The following is a 19,968-nucleotide window of genomic DNA, read 5'->3' as shown; positions in this document are numbered from 1 at the left end:
CTTTTTAAATGCCACGCTCGTCCCTACTGCGCCGCTTCATCACCCACAGGATACCTGATGCAAACTCTACGCACTGGCTGCACTCACGAGTGTGTGTGTGTGTGTGTGTGTGTGTGTGTGTGTGTGTGTGTGTGTGTGTGTGTGTGTGTGTGTGTGTGTGTGTGTGTGTTGCTGTTGTGCACACAGTGCGACCTGCCGCTGGCCTGCGGGCCTGTTTGCGTTGTTGGGTAGGAAGTGTTTTCAGTGAGTCATCCAATAAGGATTCCCCACAGAGGGGTGAAGCGGAAAAGACGAGACCCTCAGAAGCTTGTTTAAAAAAAAAAAAAAAAAAGAAAAGAAAAGCTTAGCTTCCATAGAAATCCTGCTTCTAGTGCACTGAAATCAGCTTTTCGAATAGATGAGTTGAATGTTGTTGGACTCTTCTTTACCCATCCCAAAAAAGCTGCTTCATTTATCGACGATGAACTTTAATTCCCTTACTGGACGAGTCTGCTTTAAGATGATCACATAGCAGGAGAGCAAGTTAATCAGACTGGAGCTGCATAATTACAGACTAAAGAAACCCCAACGCAATGTAAGCATTCTTTTTAACAGTAATTAATATTGACAGGAATATTTAACAGGCCTTGACGGGTTTTTTTTCTGATTTTTTTCTCCCCTGTAACAAGCTGAACTCATCACAGACCTTTATTAAACTTTCCACTTTCTTCTGCATTGTTGTGCTTGGTTTGGTTTCTCTGTTGTTTTTGCCATGTGCAGCGTTTTTGCGTCGGTGTTTTGGTTGGTCCGGCCCGCTCCTCTGGCACACGGCTGGGAAGACATACCTGGCGCACCTATTGCAGCGTGTGTTCTGGCTTGCCCCGCTTTCCGCGGATGGAAACGAGCCCTCGCGGCGAGGAAACTAGAAAGACAGCGATGGGAGAGGCGGGCAGGAGGAGAGAGGGGAGAGATGCAGAAAGCGAGCTGGGGAAAGCCTACGCTCTGACTCAGAGGGGAGGTGAGGGAATTCCCTGGTGAGCCGGATGGTTTCTACATCTGGTGGGATTGGAGCATTGCCTGGAGCTCAGCAGCCCGGTCTGCAGCCGGCTCCGATCTGCTCTCCTCCATCGCCGCTTCAGGCAGGAAGAGAGAATTCACAGCCATAGCCGTAATCTGAAACATTAGGACAGCATAGTATGCTACAATACCCTCAGGCTATTATTCTTCTCCTACGAAAACTCCTCAGCAACAGGCTGAAATATCTGCACTTCCACAGCTTCCTGGGTTGAGGAAAGCAGGCCTTCAGACTGCGATCTGAACTGTTTCAGACTGTTTATACTCCGCTGAACGCTTCTACCTTGGGCAAGTCTAAACACCAGACACACTGGTCGATGTATTGTACTTCTAGCGGTATGTCTAGACTGTCGCTTGGCTCTGGGCTAGGAGAACTTTCATAATCTTGACTCATAGCTTTGGCACTTCGGCGGGATAAGGTCAACCTCCAGCCTTCTTTAGGTTAGCGATTTGAGAAATTATCGTCTAATTAGGATGGCGCACTGCAGTGTTTCCAAATCAATCATGACTTATAACTGCTGCAGGAGCTTAACCTCTCCTTCCTCTCCTTTTTGAACCTCGATGGAGTAAATCTGCTTCATTGCTGAGGTCGTGCCTCTGAGAAATCAATGGGTCAATACCCTAAAAAGAAGAGCAAATCAGATCAGCTAGCATTAAACAGATGGACGCGGCTGCCCTCTAACTTTGTAACCTCACTGACACAGAAGTTTAATCCCGCTATAAAGTACAAGATTGGATCCTGTTAAGAGTGAAAGTTTGCCTCCCAAACTCTAAATGCATGTTTGTGATGTGAATCGGATCAGGAATGATCAGTCGCTCACTGCCTCGCACTTCAGTGAGAGTGAAACTGTCTCTATTGGCTCTAATACTGTTTCTATCAGTACAAGTGAAACTGGTGGAACACTTTCACTTTGAATTTCACAAATCAAAAGAAACCCAGAGAAAACACATGCAAACTCCACACAGATCTGCCCAGCTCCTGATGTCGGACCCGGATTTGACCTGCCTTCAATCACATCAAGAGACTGACCCACCTCCTCTGCTGCAGATGTTCAGCTGAGGGTCTGTAAGTCCGGACCTCCCTCAGCTGTGAAACGCTGGTCAGTGAGAGAGACGCCATCTTTGATTGCTTCCTTCTGAACGCCGCGCACCCGACAAACATTATACGAATGTACAAGTCGAGACCATCGTCCGGCCATCACTCTTCATCCTCAGATCATTTTCCAGCTCAGTCCCACACAGCTGGACCTCTGACAAAAAGATGAAATTTCACTCTCTTGACCGCCATCGTTCTCGCCCCCGGGTCAAGTCGGCTCACACTTTCCCTGTTATACACCAAGTATAACTCACTTCCGTACCATAAACCCTTCGTGGATCTACTGTCCAGTCATAATTTACACAGAAGCCTCTCGATCCGAAGCAGACCTGCGTTTCTCCGGTTTCACCGGTCCTCAGATTGGCAGAGACCAGGTGTGTTGGGGGGGGGGAAGGCAGCTGCCCCTCTGGGATCGCTTATGGGGGGAATCCCTTTGCCCTTTAGCTCCGCTCTCCGTCGGATCACCAGGTGATTGCTGTGAAAATGCGTGTAAAATTACTCAAGCATTTTCACTTTCAGGAAGCGGCAGAGGTAATATAATGGAAAATAAAGCTGACAAAATGTAAACAGGAAAGAGAAAAACACTCCTTCAATTCATTTCTGGAAAAGAGATGTTGGAAAAAAAAAAATTCCTGGGTTGTTCCACAAGACAACCTCCGTAATTACACTCATGATTCATGTTTTCCATTCGAAAATATCCTAAAGTGAACTCTTTTAGATCAGCAAAAACCTGTTGTAGTCGACACTGTGTGAGAAGAAAAACCCGCTGTGGATCAAAAAGAGAAAGTAAAAACGTCCAGGTTCACCGTCAGGCCAGCTGTCAGGGAGACCTGTGAGTGGAATTCGTTTACGTCTGAGGAGTTTGCCTCTGAACGATCGTCTGCTGGAACTGTCATGAAACCCAGCGAAAAGCAGAAGACAGGAGCATTTGTTTGACTGGGCCGGGCTGTTCACGGCGCTCCACGTCGTGAGGAAGACTCTGGAAGAAGCCTCGCCCTGTGTGCGGTCTGATGAATGAGTGTGTTGTCCTGGCAAGGTGATGCTAATCCTTGTGCGGCTCATTTACACATGTGAGTCACCTGGAGCCGAACGCACACAGTCGGTTTTTACCTTCGAGCACTGAAGCCTAAAAATAAGCTGCGGCGTGTCTGAGTGCTTGCTCACTCCTTTCTCGGGTGAGGATCACACCAGAACCTCTCCAGACTCGACTCGTACGCAGCCACGTATCGCTGCGCGCCTCTCCGGCTTGCTTGCTGTGATTCAAGGTCAAAACACAGGCGAAGGATACTGTGGTTGAGTGTGTGCATTATGAGTGGGCGGGGGCTGCGTGAAGGAGGAGGTGTTGTCGGGAACAGAAGCGTTTTGCAGATGTTGCAGGGAAGAAGAAGAAGTGAACGGAAAGTCCTGCGGTTATCTGCTGCATGCAGAGGTATGCCACAGGTGGCCCAGGCCCAAATCCATCTCAGGCTTTAGAAAAAAAATTCAGAGAGAAATATTCGCTTCGGAAAGTATTTCCTTCGTCGAACAAAGTGATTTAGAGGTGAAAGGCAAAGATCAAGAGGAAGGTGGGTAGAATAAAGTTTGAAAAACATGTTTACTGGTGCAGGCTGGGGTTGACGTCGCAGTCTAAGGTTTCCCTCTTGGAGAGTCTCCCAGAGCGGAGGCGGGTGAGATTCCCTCCTGCCTCCCCTAGACGTAACATGAGGAACGCTCATCTCCGTCTGCCTCTCCCTCCCTCTGACCTTCCCCGCGTTGCGTCTCTGCTTCCTCCTAATTGCCCTTCCTTGCAACTTTGCGCTCTTTTTTTTTTTTTTTTTTGCATCTCAATCACCTGCCACATCTGCAGGATCTCTGCTGCCTTGCCCCGCGGTCCTTCTGTGCTCATATCGCGGCCGCTATTCCCCAGTCGCCCACTCCATCTCCGTCCCAGCAAGGCACATTTCTCCATATGCAACTTCTATTTCCCCTGTTTCAAATAGAAAAACCCTTATCTGATCTCCCCGCCGTCTGTTTTTCTCCTCTGCCGTACTTTAATATGGCCATTTTGGAAAGATATATCTACTGATGTTCACTCTCTGAATAATAAAGCTGACCACCCGCCCCCACTACCGCATCTCACCAGTAATAAGCCAACCATGGCTGGAATCCTTTATTCTTTCGCTCGCCGCATGATGTGAAAAACATAATGCTCAGGGGGGGAAGAAAACAAGGGTTTTACATCTCCCAGAGCCGCTGGACGTCTGCTATCGGTTATTTGGAAGCTGATTCTGATTATCTTATCTGATGGCTTCCTGGTTTCTGAAGCAAAGCACTGCGTTTCAGCTGCGGAGTTGATACCGGCACTCTCACACACACACACACACACACACACACACACACACACACACACACTGACACATAGCAGCAGTGCCACGGTGCCCATGCTACAGCCTCACATGGTGTGCCACTGACACAAAGGCTGTTCTGTGTCACGTCTATTTCTGACAGCCATAATGACGCATCGGTTCTGAAAAAAAACGAGGCATTGGGGGGGGGGGGGGGGGGGGGGGGGTGTATGGCACTGTGGTTGGTACTGATTGCCCTAGCAGAGCCCAGAGCGTCTGTTCACTAAGGTGTGGCATGAAATCAGAGAGAAAACGCAAAGAATGCGAGCCGAGCTCGTGCGGGCCGGGCGACAGCTGCAGTAGCTCACAGGCCTTTTTATTGCATGGCAGCAAAGGAAACCTCCCAACCACAACAAGATGGAGATGACAAGAAAGAGAGATGAAATGAGAGCTGCTGCCGCTTCTTTTCTTTTTTTTAAGCTATAACACTGCACAGTTTGCATGAAGAGTTTTTTTTTTTTCTTTTTAACAGGCACAAAATGAGGGACTCGCGGAAAAAAAGGGAAACTTCAAAATAAGAGGATTGACAGAAAAATCCAATGAGTGGACATAAACAGGGCAGACAGTAATGAAGAGAGTCTGCAGTCCCTGTCAGGGATCAGAGACGAAACAGATGCAAAGTTGTTACTGAACAATCCTCTGAAGTATAATAGAAATGCTCTTCACTTTCTTTTAATATAAAAACTGAAGGCTTCTCGCTGAAGGTTTCACATGTTTTGTTGTTAAATGTGCTCGTTTTGGCCTTTTGTCCATTGCAAAGATAGGGACAACTGAACAATCCCATCAGAAAATGCTTTCACCTTGTATTTTAAACTCTTTTCACTTTACAAACAAAAAAAAAAGATTTTTTTTTTTTTTAAATTTCATTTCAAATCAAAATGTCTCACTCCCTGTGTCCTTTATAATGTCTCCAGTGAAAAACCATTGATTTTGTGTTTTCATTTCAGAACATTTCTCTGCCATTAGTGGAAGTACAGATGTTGAATTGGTCATAATTTTTCTTCCAATAATATACACTTTGATAAATGAGGCTGAAAGAAACCACAGTTCTGCACCAAGATCTGAAATAAAACACTTCTTGCTTGAACACTGCATTGACTGCAAGTCTTAAAATCATAATTCCCCTCCAAATGTGCCCTGCAGATCACGGTCCTTTCTTTTGAAGCCTGTCTGCTCTGTGATGTTGGTCGTAATGAGCCAAGCTGAGCCCTGTTTTTTCTCCCTTGTCAATAGATGGCCATCATCTGTGGGAGACGGAAGCCAAAGTTGACAAGGACTCCGTCAAATCTGTAAGTGCATCTCAGTGACGCCACTCGTTTCACCTTCCCGTGAGACTCTCTCCTTCCCCGTCTCCCTGCGTCTCCTCCTCATCTGTCCCCTGTCATGATGTAACCTTTGCTAAGGCATTACAAATCGCAACACAGACAATGATGATTAGCCGATGCAATCCTGAATGGAATTTTCACGAAAACTCTTCACCCCGGTGCAAGTAAACACAGACTCGACGTGCTGTTGATTTTGCATCGAATGCATGAATAACCGCATATGTGGATGTATAATATGTCCCTCGTGCAGACGCTCAAATGGCATAGCCAGACGTTTAGTTCACAGGAAAGTGAGTTGGGCTTAAACACCTCGTCTGTGCCTTGGATCAGGCGGCCGAGAGCGGATCGCTGTCCGGCTCTCACCTGCCGCTTTTCATGAGAGCACTCACTCCACTGCAACTCGGTCACACATTGGGATTCTGTTAATATATTGCCGGGCGAAAGGGAATCGTCAACAGGAGGACGGGAAGCGAACGTCCTCCGGCGCTCTGGACTTGATTAGGATTTCATGGAGATTCAACGGTTCTGCTTTCTAGAGCGCAGAGTCCAGTCAGAGCCCGCCCGCTTATGCATGACAGTATGTTTTCAATTGCCGATGTCTTTCATCAGCAGCGTCTCCTCCTCCCCCCGCCTCTCTTTGTAAACTAACCGAGGCGATTTACGCTCTCCCGGAGTCTAAAATAAACTGCGAGCGTTTAAACGCCGCGACTCCGGGATGTTTTTTTTCCCCCCCTTGTTGTTGTGCTTGTTTCGCTCAGGTGAGCGGCTCGGTTGCATCAGGACAGTAAATGTAAACCCGGATGCCTAATTGCTCTGCGGGGCCGGCTGATGTGCGGTGGACGGGGTCCCAGATGCTGGAAAATTAGCGGGCGTGCAAGGCTCGGCCGGGAGTGGCGGTGGTGGGAAGGTAGTGTTGATAAAGAAAAAAAAAGAGCTACAGTGTGTTTATTAGCGAATCTGACAAACAAGCAGGGAAAGACAGCAGGAAAGCACTGGGCCTTTCTTCTTACGTCAGACGGCTTTAAAGTGCTGCAGTCTGCCTGCCCGCCGGTGTTTTTATTGCCGTCCTGAGCGTGCTAACTTTCATCGGCGAGGGGAAAGCCGTGTGCGCGCTTAACGCACTCAATCAGCCACCTGTGTGTTTTCTTTGTCATCATCTGGAGGGCAGACCGGGGCTGAGCTCACCTCCAGCCTCCCTCCCTGCCTGCGCGGTGATGACCGACAAAAGCCTGCTTCCTGTCAGAGCGCACTGCTCTGGCCTGTTTGGACCCACACCGGAGTGACAGCCATCCCAGGAATTGACACAAACAGACAAATTGCTCCATGCTTCCCTCATCAGAAATAAAGCGGTTCACATCCGTCCAGACTTGCCGCGGTCGTGCCGGGGCGGGGAGGCGGAGGGGGGCGGGAGCGAGTCTCCCCATAGGAAGGCACGGCTGTGCAAACAAATAAGCCCGGCTACCTCTCGGCTCTCGTGCAGCTAAAGCCCTGGGGTTTTCCTCAGAGACAAACACGGGCGCTGGACCAACCTCATGGGCTCGACGGCTGCACACACAGTCCAGACCAGCTCATTTAGACCCGTTCCCAATCCAGCCGCTTGGAAACAGTATTCTAAATGCAGACCAGATGCAAAGTAAACATAGCTGCTGATTAACCTTCTAAACCCCCATAGGCACGTAGTCATTATAAACTCAAGTCCCGAGGCCAATCTTTCAATTCTATAGAGTTTCATTTAAATTTGAGATGAGATCCGAGCCATACCTAACATCTCGGGCTGAATCCAGGAAAAATAACAGTCTATAAAGATAAGACAGACACAATCCCCTCCGAGGAAGGTTCAGGGGTTGAGTAGCTGTCATTAAAACACTGGCGCATTTAGCTTTACCCCAATATTAATTTGCTATTCCAAATCAAGCGGTGATGATCGTCTCTTGGCTGCAGCTTCCAGGGGTCACGCCAGTGTTTGACTCTCATGCCGGATGCGCTTCCTCATCAAACTCTCAGTGGGATTCAAACCTTCCAGTCAAAAGCATGCTGCTTTGACCTCTGGGCCCCCATTTCCCCCCTCACCACACATCAAACAATAAAACTCATCTTCTATGAGAACCGTCGAATGTGATAAGATCAACTGGTTTGTATCTATAGTTTCAAAGTGAAGGTGTAAAACAAGGGTATCAAACACCTTTATAGAAGGTTTTTTGAACATTTCATCGTATTTTGCACCAGGAACTTTCTTTAAAATTGCCTTTATGTTGAGATTGTAGTAATTTTCCAAAGTGCTTGTTAGGTTTTGTGAATATATAGATATTATGCTACCATTTTATCCGTCCGGCCCACGAGAGATAAAATCGGGCTGCATGTGGCCCCTGAAGTGAAATGTGTTTCACGCCCCTGGTGTAAAAGGTAAAAGGAAGTGTTTTCCTTACTCCCGCTTCATAAAGAATTGTTACCGCTCAACAGTCCAGGGTCTCTTTTATCATACTTTTCATAATGTGTGAAATGTTTCCAGCGGGACTCAGACCTGGTCTCTGCAGGCACCCGGACCACTTTATCACGGGCCCCTGCTGCTGCAGTATGTGTAGTATGTGGTTTGGCATCGGCTCGCTGAAATAAGCAAGACCTGCACTAAAAAGGAGACGTGGTCTGAGTGGCAGCATGTGTTACTCCAAAACACAGCGAAATCCTGATCAGTGTTAATGGAGCCTTCATACAACAGCGAGGCCACGCAACGCCACAGATGCCGGGTTTTGAACTGAAAACAAAAGGCTGAGTACTCCTGCTCGGTTCATGAGAGAATGCATTGGCAGACAGTGGTTGTGTGACGGAACCCAGGGAGTAATTTCTAGAACAGATCTGGTGACTTGGATTATGGGTTGTATCAGGAAGCGTCTCGTTTCTCCCCTGTGCTTCAGAGCGCCCTTGTCGTGGAGATCCCTCCCTACAGAAACCAGAGAATATCCAGCCCGGTGCACGTCAACTTCTACGTCTGCAACGGCAAGAGGAAGAGGAGCCAGTACCAGCGCTTCACCTACCTGCCTCCCAACGGTAATCATCACCCCTCCACCTTTTCATTGGCAGCGACACAAAGAGACACTCGTGCTTCGCGCTCGGTCGCACGCTCTGCGTCTGTCACTGAGGGTTCGTCTGACATCCTCGGCCGTCAACGCGCCGCGTGACGTTCGCGGCCCTGGATGTTTTTGACACGGCGCCCCGGCAACGCTTGGCCGTGAGCGGCGAGCGAGCGCGGCGGGCGCGAGGCGTGTTTACTCTGTAGTGAAACCGCGTTCCGCAGCCATGAGGTGTACGTGCTGAGTGACAGCGCCTCCGAGCGCTGTCGATGCCGAGCAGTCAATCTCCCGACGACCCGGCGTTCACACCTCGCCTTGTGCAGTGTCAACCCCCCACCACCCCACCCCCCCACCACCCCACCACTCACCCACAATTACACCTGCACACACACACACACACACACACACACACACACACACACACACACACACACACACACACACACACATACACAAACATCCAGGATCCAGCCAGCACTCTGGCCTGTCATTCATGTAGCAACCTGAAAAAGCCAGGAATACCTCTGTGCGTGTTTATCATGCGCCCCTGGCCTCAGTGTTTATAGATGGCTTTCACATTGGAATTTGAAGAATGAATCAGAGAGAGTTTAGAGAAGAGCTCAGCCTCAAAAACTCCATTGTACGCTGCAGGTACGCAGGTGGATTATCAGTCGGTTCCAATCTTTTGTGTATGAATTGAATAAGCATGTTTCTTGTTGCTTGCTTGCGAGATCGGAGATTCTCAAGACACTGAGAAACTTCCTGCGACCTTCCGAGACTCTCCCACCCTCGGCTGGTTGGAGAATTCCAATCAGCAAACCAGCGTCTGCACTCACCCTCGTGATAACCAGTGAAATCCATTAGATCAAGACAAAGGTATCTTGTTTTCATTGATCAGTGCCTAATGGGCCTGATGCTGCGGCAGTAGCGTGCATCGTGTTGTGAGCCTACAGCTCTTAATAAGATGTGACATTTTGATTATCAGCAGATGTATTTATGACCGCGGGAGATAAGTGATCAGGGTTTTTGGCCAAGGCCCTGAAAATAAGTGGAGCAGGGCCCTATTTGGAGATGGCTGGTTATGCGATGAGCCAGAGTGCACGGCGGGTAACTGGACCAGTCGCGGGACAGACAAACTGTGACCTTATATAGCGTATCCATTTCAAATGCTGCGCCTCCGCAAAGACAAGAGCATCCTGGCTTCTATCGTGCACCTCTAAGTCATTTCCCTCAGCATCAACACAGCTCTAATTAAAAGATGACTTGTTGTGTTGTGTCTCTTTCGCTGCCAAGTAAACCGCAAGCCGAGTGCGGACCACACAAGCGGGGCCAGCGTCTTGTCAGAGAGGCGTAATTAACTCTAAAGTGTTACAGCCGAAGATAGCCTGCATCTCAAAAGCTGTTGAGCTCTATTTTGAGATTTGAAAAATCAAAGGTAACTTATTTCTAGAAATAAATGCACGGCATATGAGGTTATTGCAATGGCAGGTCCGCTTGCGACGCTTGAGGTTTGAACTGAAACCCACTTGTGTGTTTCCAGCACGCTTACTGTCTGACGGGACGACACAGCAGCAGAACGGCAAACAGAAGTGCATCTCCTCCGCTGCATTGACCGGTTTTGGTACTAATGTCTTCTTGAGAAGACTGGTAAAATAGCACCATCGTAGCCTTTAAATTTAATCTTTAAAGTTTTCCTTTGTTATAGCTCAGAGTACACCACGACAGAAAATTACCTCATTCTCGGCATGAGGCGCATTTTAATGATAGCAAAATACAGAGAAATATCTGAAGAACCTCTGTTCCTGTTGCATTATTGGCATCACCGATATGTCCGCCCAGGTCTGAGTGTCCGCTACTCTTGAAAAATTTGTTTATCGAACTGCAAACTCTTGACAGCATCATGAAAAATGCCAAACTGCACAGTAATGTTGTGCATTATTAACTTCAGATAAATATCAGCTCCGATGTCTCTGAGTTAATCTCAGCGGCTTGTTCTCGTTATTTATTTCTTTTGTTTGTCCCAAACGGAGCTAACTCCCAGATTATAGAGCATCATCTTCCAACCAGCCGATGACGATACTTCATGACTGAATCTGTTCCCAGCAGTTCTTCAGTAATGCAGCTTTGTTCCTTTTGCAAGTGACTTTTCGGGTAACTAGTAAATACTGCAATAATGTTAATAAAGTTTCTGTAGCTTGCACGGTGCTTTCATCGACAATTGCCACTGTAGAGTACCATAGTTTTCCAATTTTCAAAAATGTAAACTGGAAAACTTTTTAAATTCTCATTCATTGCCCTTACATGCATCATAATAAACCAGTGTGTGTAGATTAAAAAAAGAAGTAAAGTTGTAATTAGGGTAAAGCTGTAGTGCCATGTAGTGTTGATGACTGTCTCAGTGCAGCAGCGCAGAATGAAAACAGTCCTCGTGAAGCTGTTTGCTTTTGAGGCTTTCAGCCTGTGTGTCAACATCGGGTGTCACAGGCAGCATTGTGGCCAGGTACTGAGGGTGGGCTGAGGCCGGGGAGTGGGCGGGAGAACACATACACACTCACACATACCCGAGCAGAGCTGTCAACGCTACTCTTTTTTTTTATTTTTTGTCTTTTTGCTGGCTCGTATGAAAAGACTCTTCCTGCCCGGCGTCCCACTTCAAGCACAGTTGCGGTCTCTGACGTTGTTTAGAGAGAACATTTCTTTAACACTCCGGTGTCTGCTCGTCTATAAAAAGGCAAACCGACCCTTAAAATAGCCCGAGTTGTTTGAAACAGCGGAAGGATGAAGCAAACACTCTCTGGGACGCAGATGCTCGTGAAAACCACCTTTATTTTCCGTTTAGGTCACGTGACCGCCTTGTTTTTTCGACTCTGATGTGTGGTTGACACCTATGGTGGATGAATGTGAGAGCATTTGAAGAATCCAACAAGTCAGAAAAACAACTAAATTAAGAAAAGAAAAAAAAAACTGTTTCTTCACTGCTGTCTCAAAGCACAATGAAGCGGTAACTGCGTTTGATCCTTGATTTGTTTTTTTTTCTGGACGGAGTGCAGCCATGACCCACAAGCCCCGACCAATAGACTCAATATGAAAACTCAGAAACGCTGTATTGTCCCGTCATAAGAAGCAAGCAGTTGTATGCAGAGCAGAGTTACAGAGAAATGAAACAGGATGTCTACACTCTTCAACGTAGGGTTTTGTAGTGGTTACTACTCTTGCGTCACGGGGGGAAAATCCCCGGTTTGAGGCCCGGTTCGGGGCCTCTCCTTGTGCGTGAGTGTACTCATTTCACAGGTCAAAAGCGGCCGTCAAGATGAATCTGTGACTCTAAGGTCACATTTGCGTCATGTGTCATGTGAAATGCCATGGTTTTTGCATTTTCGTTTCAGAAACATTTTGCATTTACACCACAGCGTTTTGAAAAGGATGCCTGTGGACACTGAAATGGTTTAGATGCTGAAAACAGTGTTGTTTTCATGTCGGGCCACTAGTTGGTGCTCTTGTTTGTTTTTGTAGTGAAACCACACACACGTGCACTCGACAGTGCGCTGCAAACATTAATGATGGCGAGTACACGGACATCCGTGTGGACGGACTGTGAATGTGTGTGTGTTGTTTGTACGTCTCTGTCCTGTGATAGACTGGTTTAATGCACTGTGTGTATTCTGCCTTCACCAGTTATCTGAGATCTGTGATTGGCTCGAGCACACCTCGATCCAAAATTGAACAATTGGATGGCTTTTCACCATTTTAGTGTCAAAGAATGACTTTTCAGTAAATTTTCCCCTCTTTAGTAGTAGCGAGAGTAGTAATCACCCTCTAATTCTCAATGTAAGACGAGAGACAGTGAAATCAAAGTAAAGCCAAAAAGCAGATTTCACTCTTTAAAAATCCTTCTCAACTCGCTGTTAAACAGAATGACGAGCTTCTCTCACCTCACCTGAACTGTTCCACACCGTAGACTGAAGAAGGATTCTCATGTACCTGGAGGGAAACAAAAAATCCTTTTCTAAAACTGAATGGAGTGTTTTTAGCTAAAGTCATGCTTGTTAGTTCAATTGGTGACTCCCATTGCTTGTGTTTGCTTGGCTAAATGTTTGTTTGTGTGTGTGTGTGTTGGACAGACCATCTGTCCAGGGTGTACTCTGTGTGAATAAACAGCAATTTACAACATGTTCAATTTTATCAACAACACCGTTCAAAATGAAGTGACTCATGAAACAATAAGACAAGGAATCCTTTGTGAATTACGAGTCAAAGCAGGAGTGTTTTGAGGCTCTCTAACTTTTAAAATACAGAGGAGAAAAAAAGCCTCTATATATTTTTCTGGTTTCTTTGAAGGTTATAGTTCCAAAACTAAAATAGATGTATAGATAACTCAGATTTCAAAGTGCATGGCTATTTTGATTGTGAGGAGAATTTTCCTGTGCCCGTGTATAAAGCAGACTTTGGATGGATGGATATACCATCGGCAGCCAACGTTTTTGAGACGTATGTGTTCAACTGTCGCCGCCTTGCTCGCAAAAAAAAAAAAAAAAAAAAAAAAAAAAACAAGATCCCGGCTTCCCAGGCTCTCTTCCAGTCATTCTTGCGTGCGTTACCATGTGACGTGTTCTTCTTCAAATAAGAAACAGTAGTCACCAGCCACATTAAAGAGCCCCCTGCCCACCTCTAAAACAATTTTTTAAAAAGTGCTGGCAATGACCAAGGCTGAGTACGGAGAACTTCTCGGAACCCCTGTACTTTTACAGGCCGTTTGGAGATTCCTCTGTTGTATCAAGTTCTATTCTTAACACAAACTTGTGCCTGCTCCCCTCCTCCGACGGCGGCTTGGTTTGTGGTCAGAGCCGGAGAGCCAGAAACATGTTTTGTGACACATACAGGAAAAGTTAATGAACCACACATTGTTCTTTTTTTCGGTAAATATTTGCACAGTCATGTTTTTTTTTTTTTTTTAAATGGGAGAAGGACAGGCTGTTTCTGTCTTGTCTGCAGGCAGCTTTGGTTTCTGTCAGACTCACCTACGGTACGATGAGGGCCACAGTATGCTGGGCGGCCAGATTGGCCACACAGTGGGACGCGGCGCTCCAGGTACCTTTGAGATAATGAGCCACCACCTGCTCCACGGTAAATGTCACCACAGATCCATGCGGCTACAAGAAGATGAGTTCAGCATTTCATTTTCTTTTTTAACAGAAATGATATCACTGTAAATAAACAAGTGCTGAAGACTCAAATTTAGTAATCGTATTTCAATTTAGTCTTTCAAATCACATTCACAGACAAACAATGCTGTCCGTATTCCCATTGCTCTCGGAGGAAACAAGTGCTCAGTAAAATACTAAGATCATGCCTGATCAGTTTAATACAAGTGGACAGATGGGGGAACGGCCAGAAATGAAGAAAAAAGAAGAAAAAAAACATGTGCGAAGCATCAGCTGTCTGTGGGCCGTAACCCACAGGTTGAGAGGAAATGGAAGCCAGCTGAAGTTGGGGCTCGCTTGGTGAATCTGTTTTCTCGACAAAGTGGAAAGGAGACACACAGATGGATGAGGCTGGAAGGGTAACAATAACAGAGGATAGATATTAAAAAAAAGAAATCAAACCCGAAGTTTGTTGTTTTGAAATAAAGCAGATAGTGGTTTGACTTTCTATTATACATGAAATGATTTTACTGTTCATTATATGTTTAGCTATGAGCTAAACTCATTGAAAATGCTTGTCCTTTGCAGCTCCAGTAGTAATGTGATTACACAATTCGATAACATCCCAGATCAGTCACCATAAATCACCGTGAATTGAATTCCCATGTTGGTTATGGTCACATGCAGGAAATCTTGTGACCAGTAACAACCTGTTGCTGGATCTTCAGAGAGGGAATTAAGACACGGTTTCAGTTGTCACCAGCAGACCTGTACTTGTATTTATCGGTTTCATTTACTTTGGTCTCACAGCATTTCCGTCCCATTCAGATCGACAGCCCCTGGCGAGCACCTCGGGTTGCTTGGTGACTCTCAAGTGCCTTTATGTGGAAGTCATTGTGTGCCACATGGTTAATACAGCACCTGTTCTTTTATCCAATGTTAGGTGGGGAGCTTTCAGGCTTTCCGTGACCCTAACTTGATTTAAGCTGGCATAAACTGTGGGTCAACAGCACCTTAGCTCTTAGCAGAACAACAAAACCTTTCAGTATTCAATATTTCACTTTTCTGAGGAACAGTTTAGTTGAAAATAGTTTGATTTAGAATGTTATTCTGAATTCCCTGACTGCAAAAGCAGCTCCTGAAGTGAAGTAGAAAATAGGCGCATTTCTGTGACCGTTTCCTTTGACAACACTGACATCACCGTCTTAACTTCCTGCTATCAGCATTCACACTCTAGATAAAAAGCGAGAGTCCTGAGATGCAAACTGAAGGAAGTGACTGTGGATGTAGTAGCGACCACGTGACTCACTTGTTAATCCCCAGGTTGTAGAAACGAAGGCCCGTGCATCACGGGACTCGACGTACGACGCTCCCCCAGACACCGGGCCGGGTCCCTGGACTTCCAGAGCAGACAGAGCTGACGTAAATGTGCTCCCTGCTGCGTTATCGCTGCGCCGCAGCTCAGCTCCCCTGAGGCCACAGGCGCGATTGATGTCTTTTCAGATCCAACTCAACCAAAAAAAAAACAAAAAAAAAAACTACACATCGATAAACAGCCTGCCTCTTATTCGGCACCCTGCTGCATCAGTTACACCATTTGCTTTTATTGTTTTTCAAAGATCTTCTGGGCGTAAAATCCAAAACACATTTCAGGCAAACGTTTCATTTGTCTTGATAACTGTAAGTCAGTTGAAGCAAGTTTGACCCAAACTCTTAATGACTGTTATCAAACACTCACCACACCCATTAACACATTTTAACAACGTGCAGATATAGAAACAGTGCATCCATTGTGACTCAGAAGCCTTTGCTATGCATTTGGGTGTCTTAACCCTGGCCTATTAGCTCTGTGCTGGCACAGTGTGTGCATTTGGACTTATATAATAACCCAGCAGTGAGCTTGTTAATGTGGTCCCTCTCCAGCTTTCAACCCTGTCTGCATAGGTACCTCTGCTTCGTGAGACTCCGGACTGGGACTCCAGTTTTTCAATTAATAGAAAACCTTTTTTGACAGTAAAGAGGAAGCATGCGATACCTGTCAGTCACGACTAATCAGGAAACAACGCAGACAGTCTGTGCTGTATTAGAAATCAGACGAGAGGAGGCAGGATGATCAAGTGGGGTCACTGCACTCTCCTGCATTAGCTGAGGTCTGAAGCTCCTGAAACCACAGGCACAGCTCTGCAGCCTCTTAAGAAGCTCAGGCAGCCTAATCAAAATCAAATCATCTTTTTTTTTTTTCTTTGCTCTACCCCTATCTCCTGGTCCTGAGAGAAACAATTACTTGGACAGAGTTGGAGGAAACCTGGGGGTCCCGGGCTCTACAGGCAGCAGCAGCAGCAGCAGCAGCAGCAGCAGTCCAGTGCTTTAAAGTACTTTTATTGGATATCAGAGCAGAAGGAGAGTCCAAAGAAAATAGGTCTTATTCATTATTAGAGCCAGCTGTGGCTTTCCACACTGATGACTCATCCATTTTTCTTTCCTCCCTATTCTTGTTGCTTTTTTTTTTTTTCATGATGTGGTAAGGATGGGTGGTGGTGGGGATTGGGGTGGGGGGTATGAAGGTTTCTCTCCCCTTAGAGGACTTAGCCAAGTTGACACAGAGCCCATATCCACTGGTGGTTGTTTGTTTGGATTATGGATTGAAGCGCTGCCACGGTTGTGCCTGCTCAGTACTCAGCTGCACTCAAGCACCCAGGGTGCCACGTGGATTCCCCCACACGTTTTTTAACATCTCCACCTTTTTTTTTCTACTTTTTCCCCCCTCAGTGCCGATAATAAAGACAGAACCCAATGATGAATATGATTCTCTGGGGACTGTGGGGCTGTCCATGCACTCAAAGCCCTACTACAGCCAGCCCAGGCTCACTCCCATCATGCCCGTGGCCGATCCTGATGCCTGCCTGGTGGGTGTCTATCCTCCCTGTGCACCGCGCCACGCCGCCATGCCGTCGTCATCGCCCAGCTCCAGCCCCACCCTGCACGACCTGTCCCCAGTGGCATACAGCAAGTGCCTCCCCAACAGCCCGAATCAGGCGGCGCCGACGGGACCCGGGGTGCCCCTCGTTCAGGAAAGCCCCGGCCGCCCCAACCTTACCCAGACACCGTCGCCGGACCACAGCGCCTCCCTAGGGATGTTTCACTCCCAGGGCAGCCCCAGTCACCTCAACAGCCCCGGACCACACGGATACCATCCAATCTATGCCAACAGCAGCCCGTCGTCCTCTCCGGTGTCCCACCCGTCCACTCCCGGCGGGCCTGCAGAAAGCCCGTTTGTTCCGGTCTACAGCCCCGGTCAGGCACAAGCAGCAGCCAGTTCAGCCCAGGCTGGAGGGAGCTCACCTAGTCTACTACCCGAGGAGGCCAGCCCGCCTTCAATGGCCGTCACGGTCAAGCAGGAGCCCCAAGAGCTGGACCAGATGTACCTAGATGACGGTGAGTAACTGCAACGTCTCAAAATAATCAGGAGTGTTTTTTTCAAACTTAGTTTGAAGTTTCTCTTAATGAGCCCTCTGTCCACAACAAAAGGGCCTCTTTACGAACACATCTCACATTTTTATCACCTTTTGCTTATCTCCATTCCCGGACACATAGCCGCGCCCTTCTGCTCCCAGTATTTCCTGATAAAAATTCTTTCAAAAGATTTACGTCACATTTGTTTAATTTTAGACACAGTGGATTTATTTGCTTTTGGTGGACTGTGCAGCCCAGCTAGTGTAGTCGGCTTTACTCTGAAGCAGTAATTACATTGATGGGATTCTGAAACAATCTGTCAAAACATCAGAGTGCCGAGGTCAGCCGGGGAGCAGCAGAACAAAAACAGCGGCACACGCGGAGCAAACCGAACTGTTGACACAACGACTAATGAAGGAAGCAAAACAATGGGTACGGGTTTCCTGAACCAGACCGTTTACCACCCCCATCCCTCCCCCCTTATTCTGGGAGGGATATTGGGAGGCGGGAGGCAGGGACTTTTGTTTTCCCGTCTCTTTTCCCGACGGGCCCGACACGGCGCGGCTGTCGTCATCAGGAGAGACCGTGGGGTCACCGGTCTCCCTCCGGCAATGAAACCAGTCACACCCAAGGGACCATATGGTTGAGGTTATTGCCTCCTGTGTCCATATCACATTGGGTTGCTCCGGTCAGTAACCTGTTATCTGTGTAAGCAGAGGCTCAACTTGTTGTTTTGATTTATATTCGTGGAACATATCAGTGGCATGTAGCCAGGTTGATATCTGAAAGTCTGGAACAGAGGTAGAGGGAAGGGAGAGACCTCTTCACTAAACTCCAGAGTTCAGCCCTTCATGTGCACATTTTCTCCCACTCACTGAATGTGTGTGTGTGTGTGTGTGTGTGTGTGTGTGTGTGTGTGCTGCTGTGCTTATGAATCTTTAGATAGTTTGAATGCAGACCTGTCCTCATCTTTTACTGACTGAACTGGTGTTGTAGTTTGTAGTGAAAAGACTGATGTTGAGATGTTGAGGAAGGATAGAGTGTTGAGGTAAGAAACTTAGTTCTGGCAGTTCAATTTATACCATTAGTTAAAAAAAAAGTCCTCACAGTGATAGCTTGACAAACGTTTGTGTTTGTGTGTGTGTGTGTGTGTGTGTGTGTGTGTGTGTGTGTGTGTGTGTGTCTCTACGCACCGGTGCACACACATATGAGTGTACATCATGCACACTTCACTCAACAGCCCTGGGAGTTGAGGGGTGATAGGCATGAGGGGAGCAGGGGAGTTCTGCTGTGGAACTGTAATTGAGTTGAAATGCAGCTGTCAGCATATCTGTCAGTCTTGATGAGTCCCATTAGTCCTCAGCTCATAAACAGACAATACAGAGACGGGAGGGATGTCTGTCTGTTATCAGCTACATAAACTGATTTCTAACTTCTTCTTTTTTTTTCATTCCTTTTTTGATTTTTTTTTTCTTCTTTTCTCATTTCCTTGAGTTGGTATCAGTCCTGGATCATCTGGAAATTTAATTTGAAATAGCAAAGCTCGTTTCAGAATCTTTGTTGCTGTTTTTAATAGTCGTGGCAGGCAGAAGCTTTTATTTCAGCAATAATTGAATGAACTGAAACTAAATCTTTATTTCACCTTTTGTAATAAGGTTGGCAACGGGTCCTTTTACACCAACAGCTTGAAGTTATACCGAACCTCTCTGGCGGTGCTCGTGCCAGTGAAATCATATAACCTTGTTTCTGTTCCCCGCTACTTCATCCACTGTCACTTTAGCGATCTCTGTCTTCCGCTAACCCGGTGGCCAAACGTCTTCAGACAGTGATTACAGCTGCATTAGCGACGCGCAGGAATGCGTATTGATTGACCGAGGACAGGAAAGCGGCCTTTTGCAACCCCGGTGCTCCGCCGTCGTGCGTCGACGAAATATCTGTGGCGAGCTGGTGGAGTCCTGGTAAGTGTGCGGTGGTAACGGCATACCGCGAAGGCATGTGGCTCTCCCGGTCCCGGCCCTGTCCCAAACCCCTCGAATGAGCCCGAAGCTAAAATAAATACGAGGGGAAAGGCAGCCCGCGGGGCGTCGCGCTCCTTGTCCGCACACATTAGAAGCGTGCGTTAGCGAGCGCGGCGCTCCATTAGAGAAGCAAGACAAGCGGATGACCTCACCGCGGCAGCAGTGATTTAAGGCCAACCGTGTCGAATAGCGTTCCTCCCCAGCAATTGGGGGGCCGGTGATTTGGAGTCCGCGGGAGCACACTTGATCTTCCCCAAGAGTGGTGCACCTCCCACGCTCAAACGCTGAGGCCTCCGGCTCTCATCAGCCAGAGGAAATGTGTCTCCCCGGCCAGGCACGGGTTTTAAAGAGCCCATGAGAAATCACTCAACTTATCAAGGTTGAGCTACTGTACCTCGAGGACCCGGGTTAGTAAGGAAGGGCTCTGAGA

General features: G+C 47.2%; 1 protein-coding gene across 3 annotated transcripts in view; it reads left to right on the top strand.

The window, feature by feature from the left end:
• LOC115396936 (nuclear factor of activated T-cells, cytoplasmic 1) overlaps positions 1-19,968 on the top strand; it is a 64,604-nt gene that overhangs the window by 25,779 nt on the left and 18,857 nt on the right. For 2 of the 3 annotated variants that reach the window (XM_030103019.1, XM_030103020.1), the window contains exons 7-9: positions 5,767-5,822; positions 8,771-8,903; positions 16,837-17,502. In XM_030103019.1, coding sequence (XP_029958879.1) covers positions 5,767-5,822; positions 8,771-8,903; positions 16,837-17,502 — 855 coding nt within the window. The remainder of the gene's footprint in view (positions 1-5,766; positions 5,823-8,770; positions 8,904-16,836; positions 17,503-19,968) is intronic. The other variant, XM_030103022.1, reaches the window with a different exon arrangement.

The sequence above is a fragment of the Salarias fasciatus genome, chromosome 11 (genome assembly GCF_902148845.1).
Source record: "Salarias fasciatus chromosome 11, fSalaFa1.1, whole genome shotgun sequence".
Classification (NCBI taxonomy): Eukaryota; Metazoa; Chordata; class Actinopteri; order Blenniiformes; family Blenniidae; genus Salarias; species Salarias fasciatus.
Note: the sequence above shows the minus strand (reverse complement) of the source record. Positions and strands in the feature narration are given on the sequence as shown.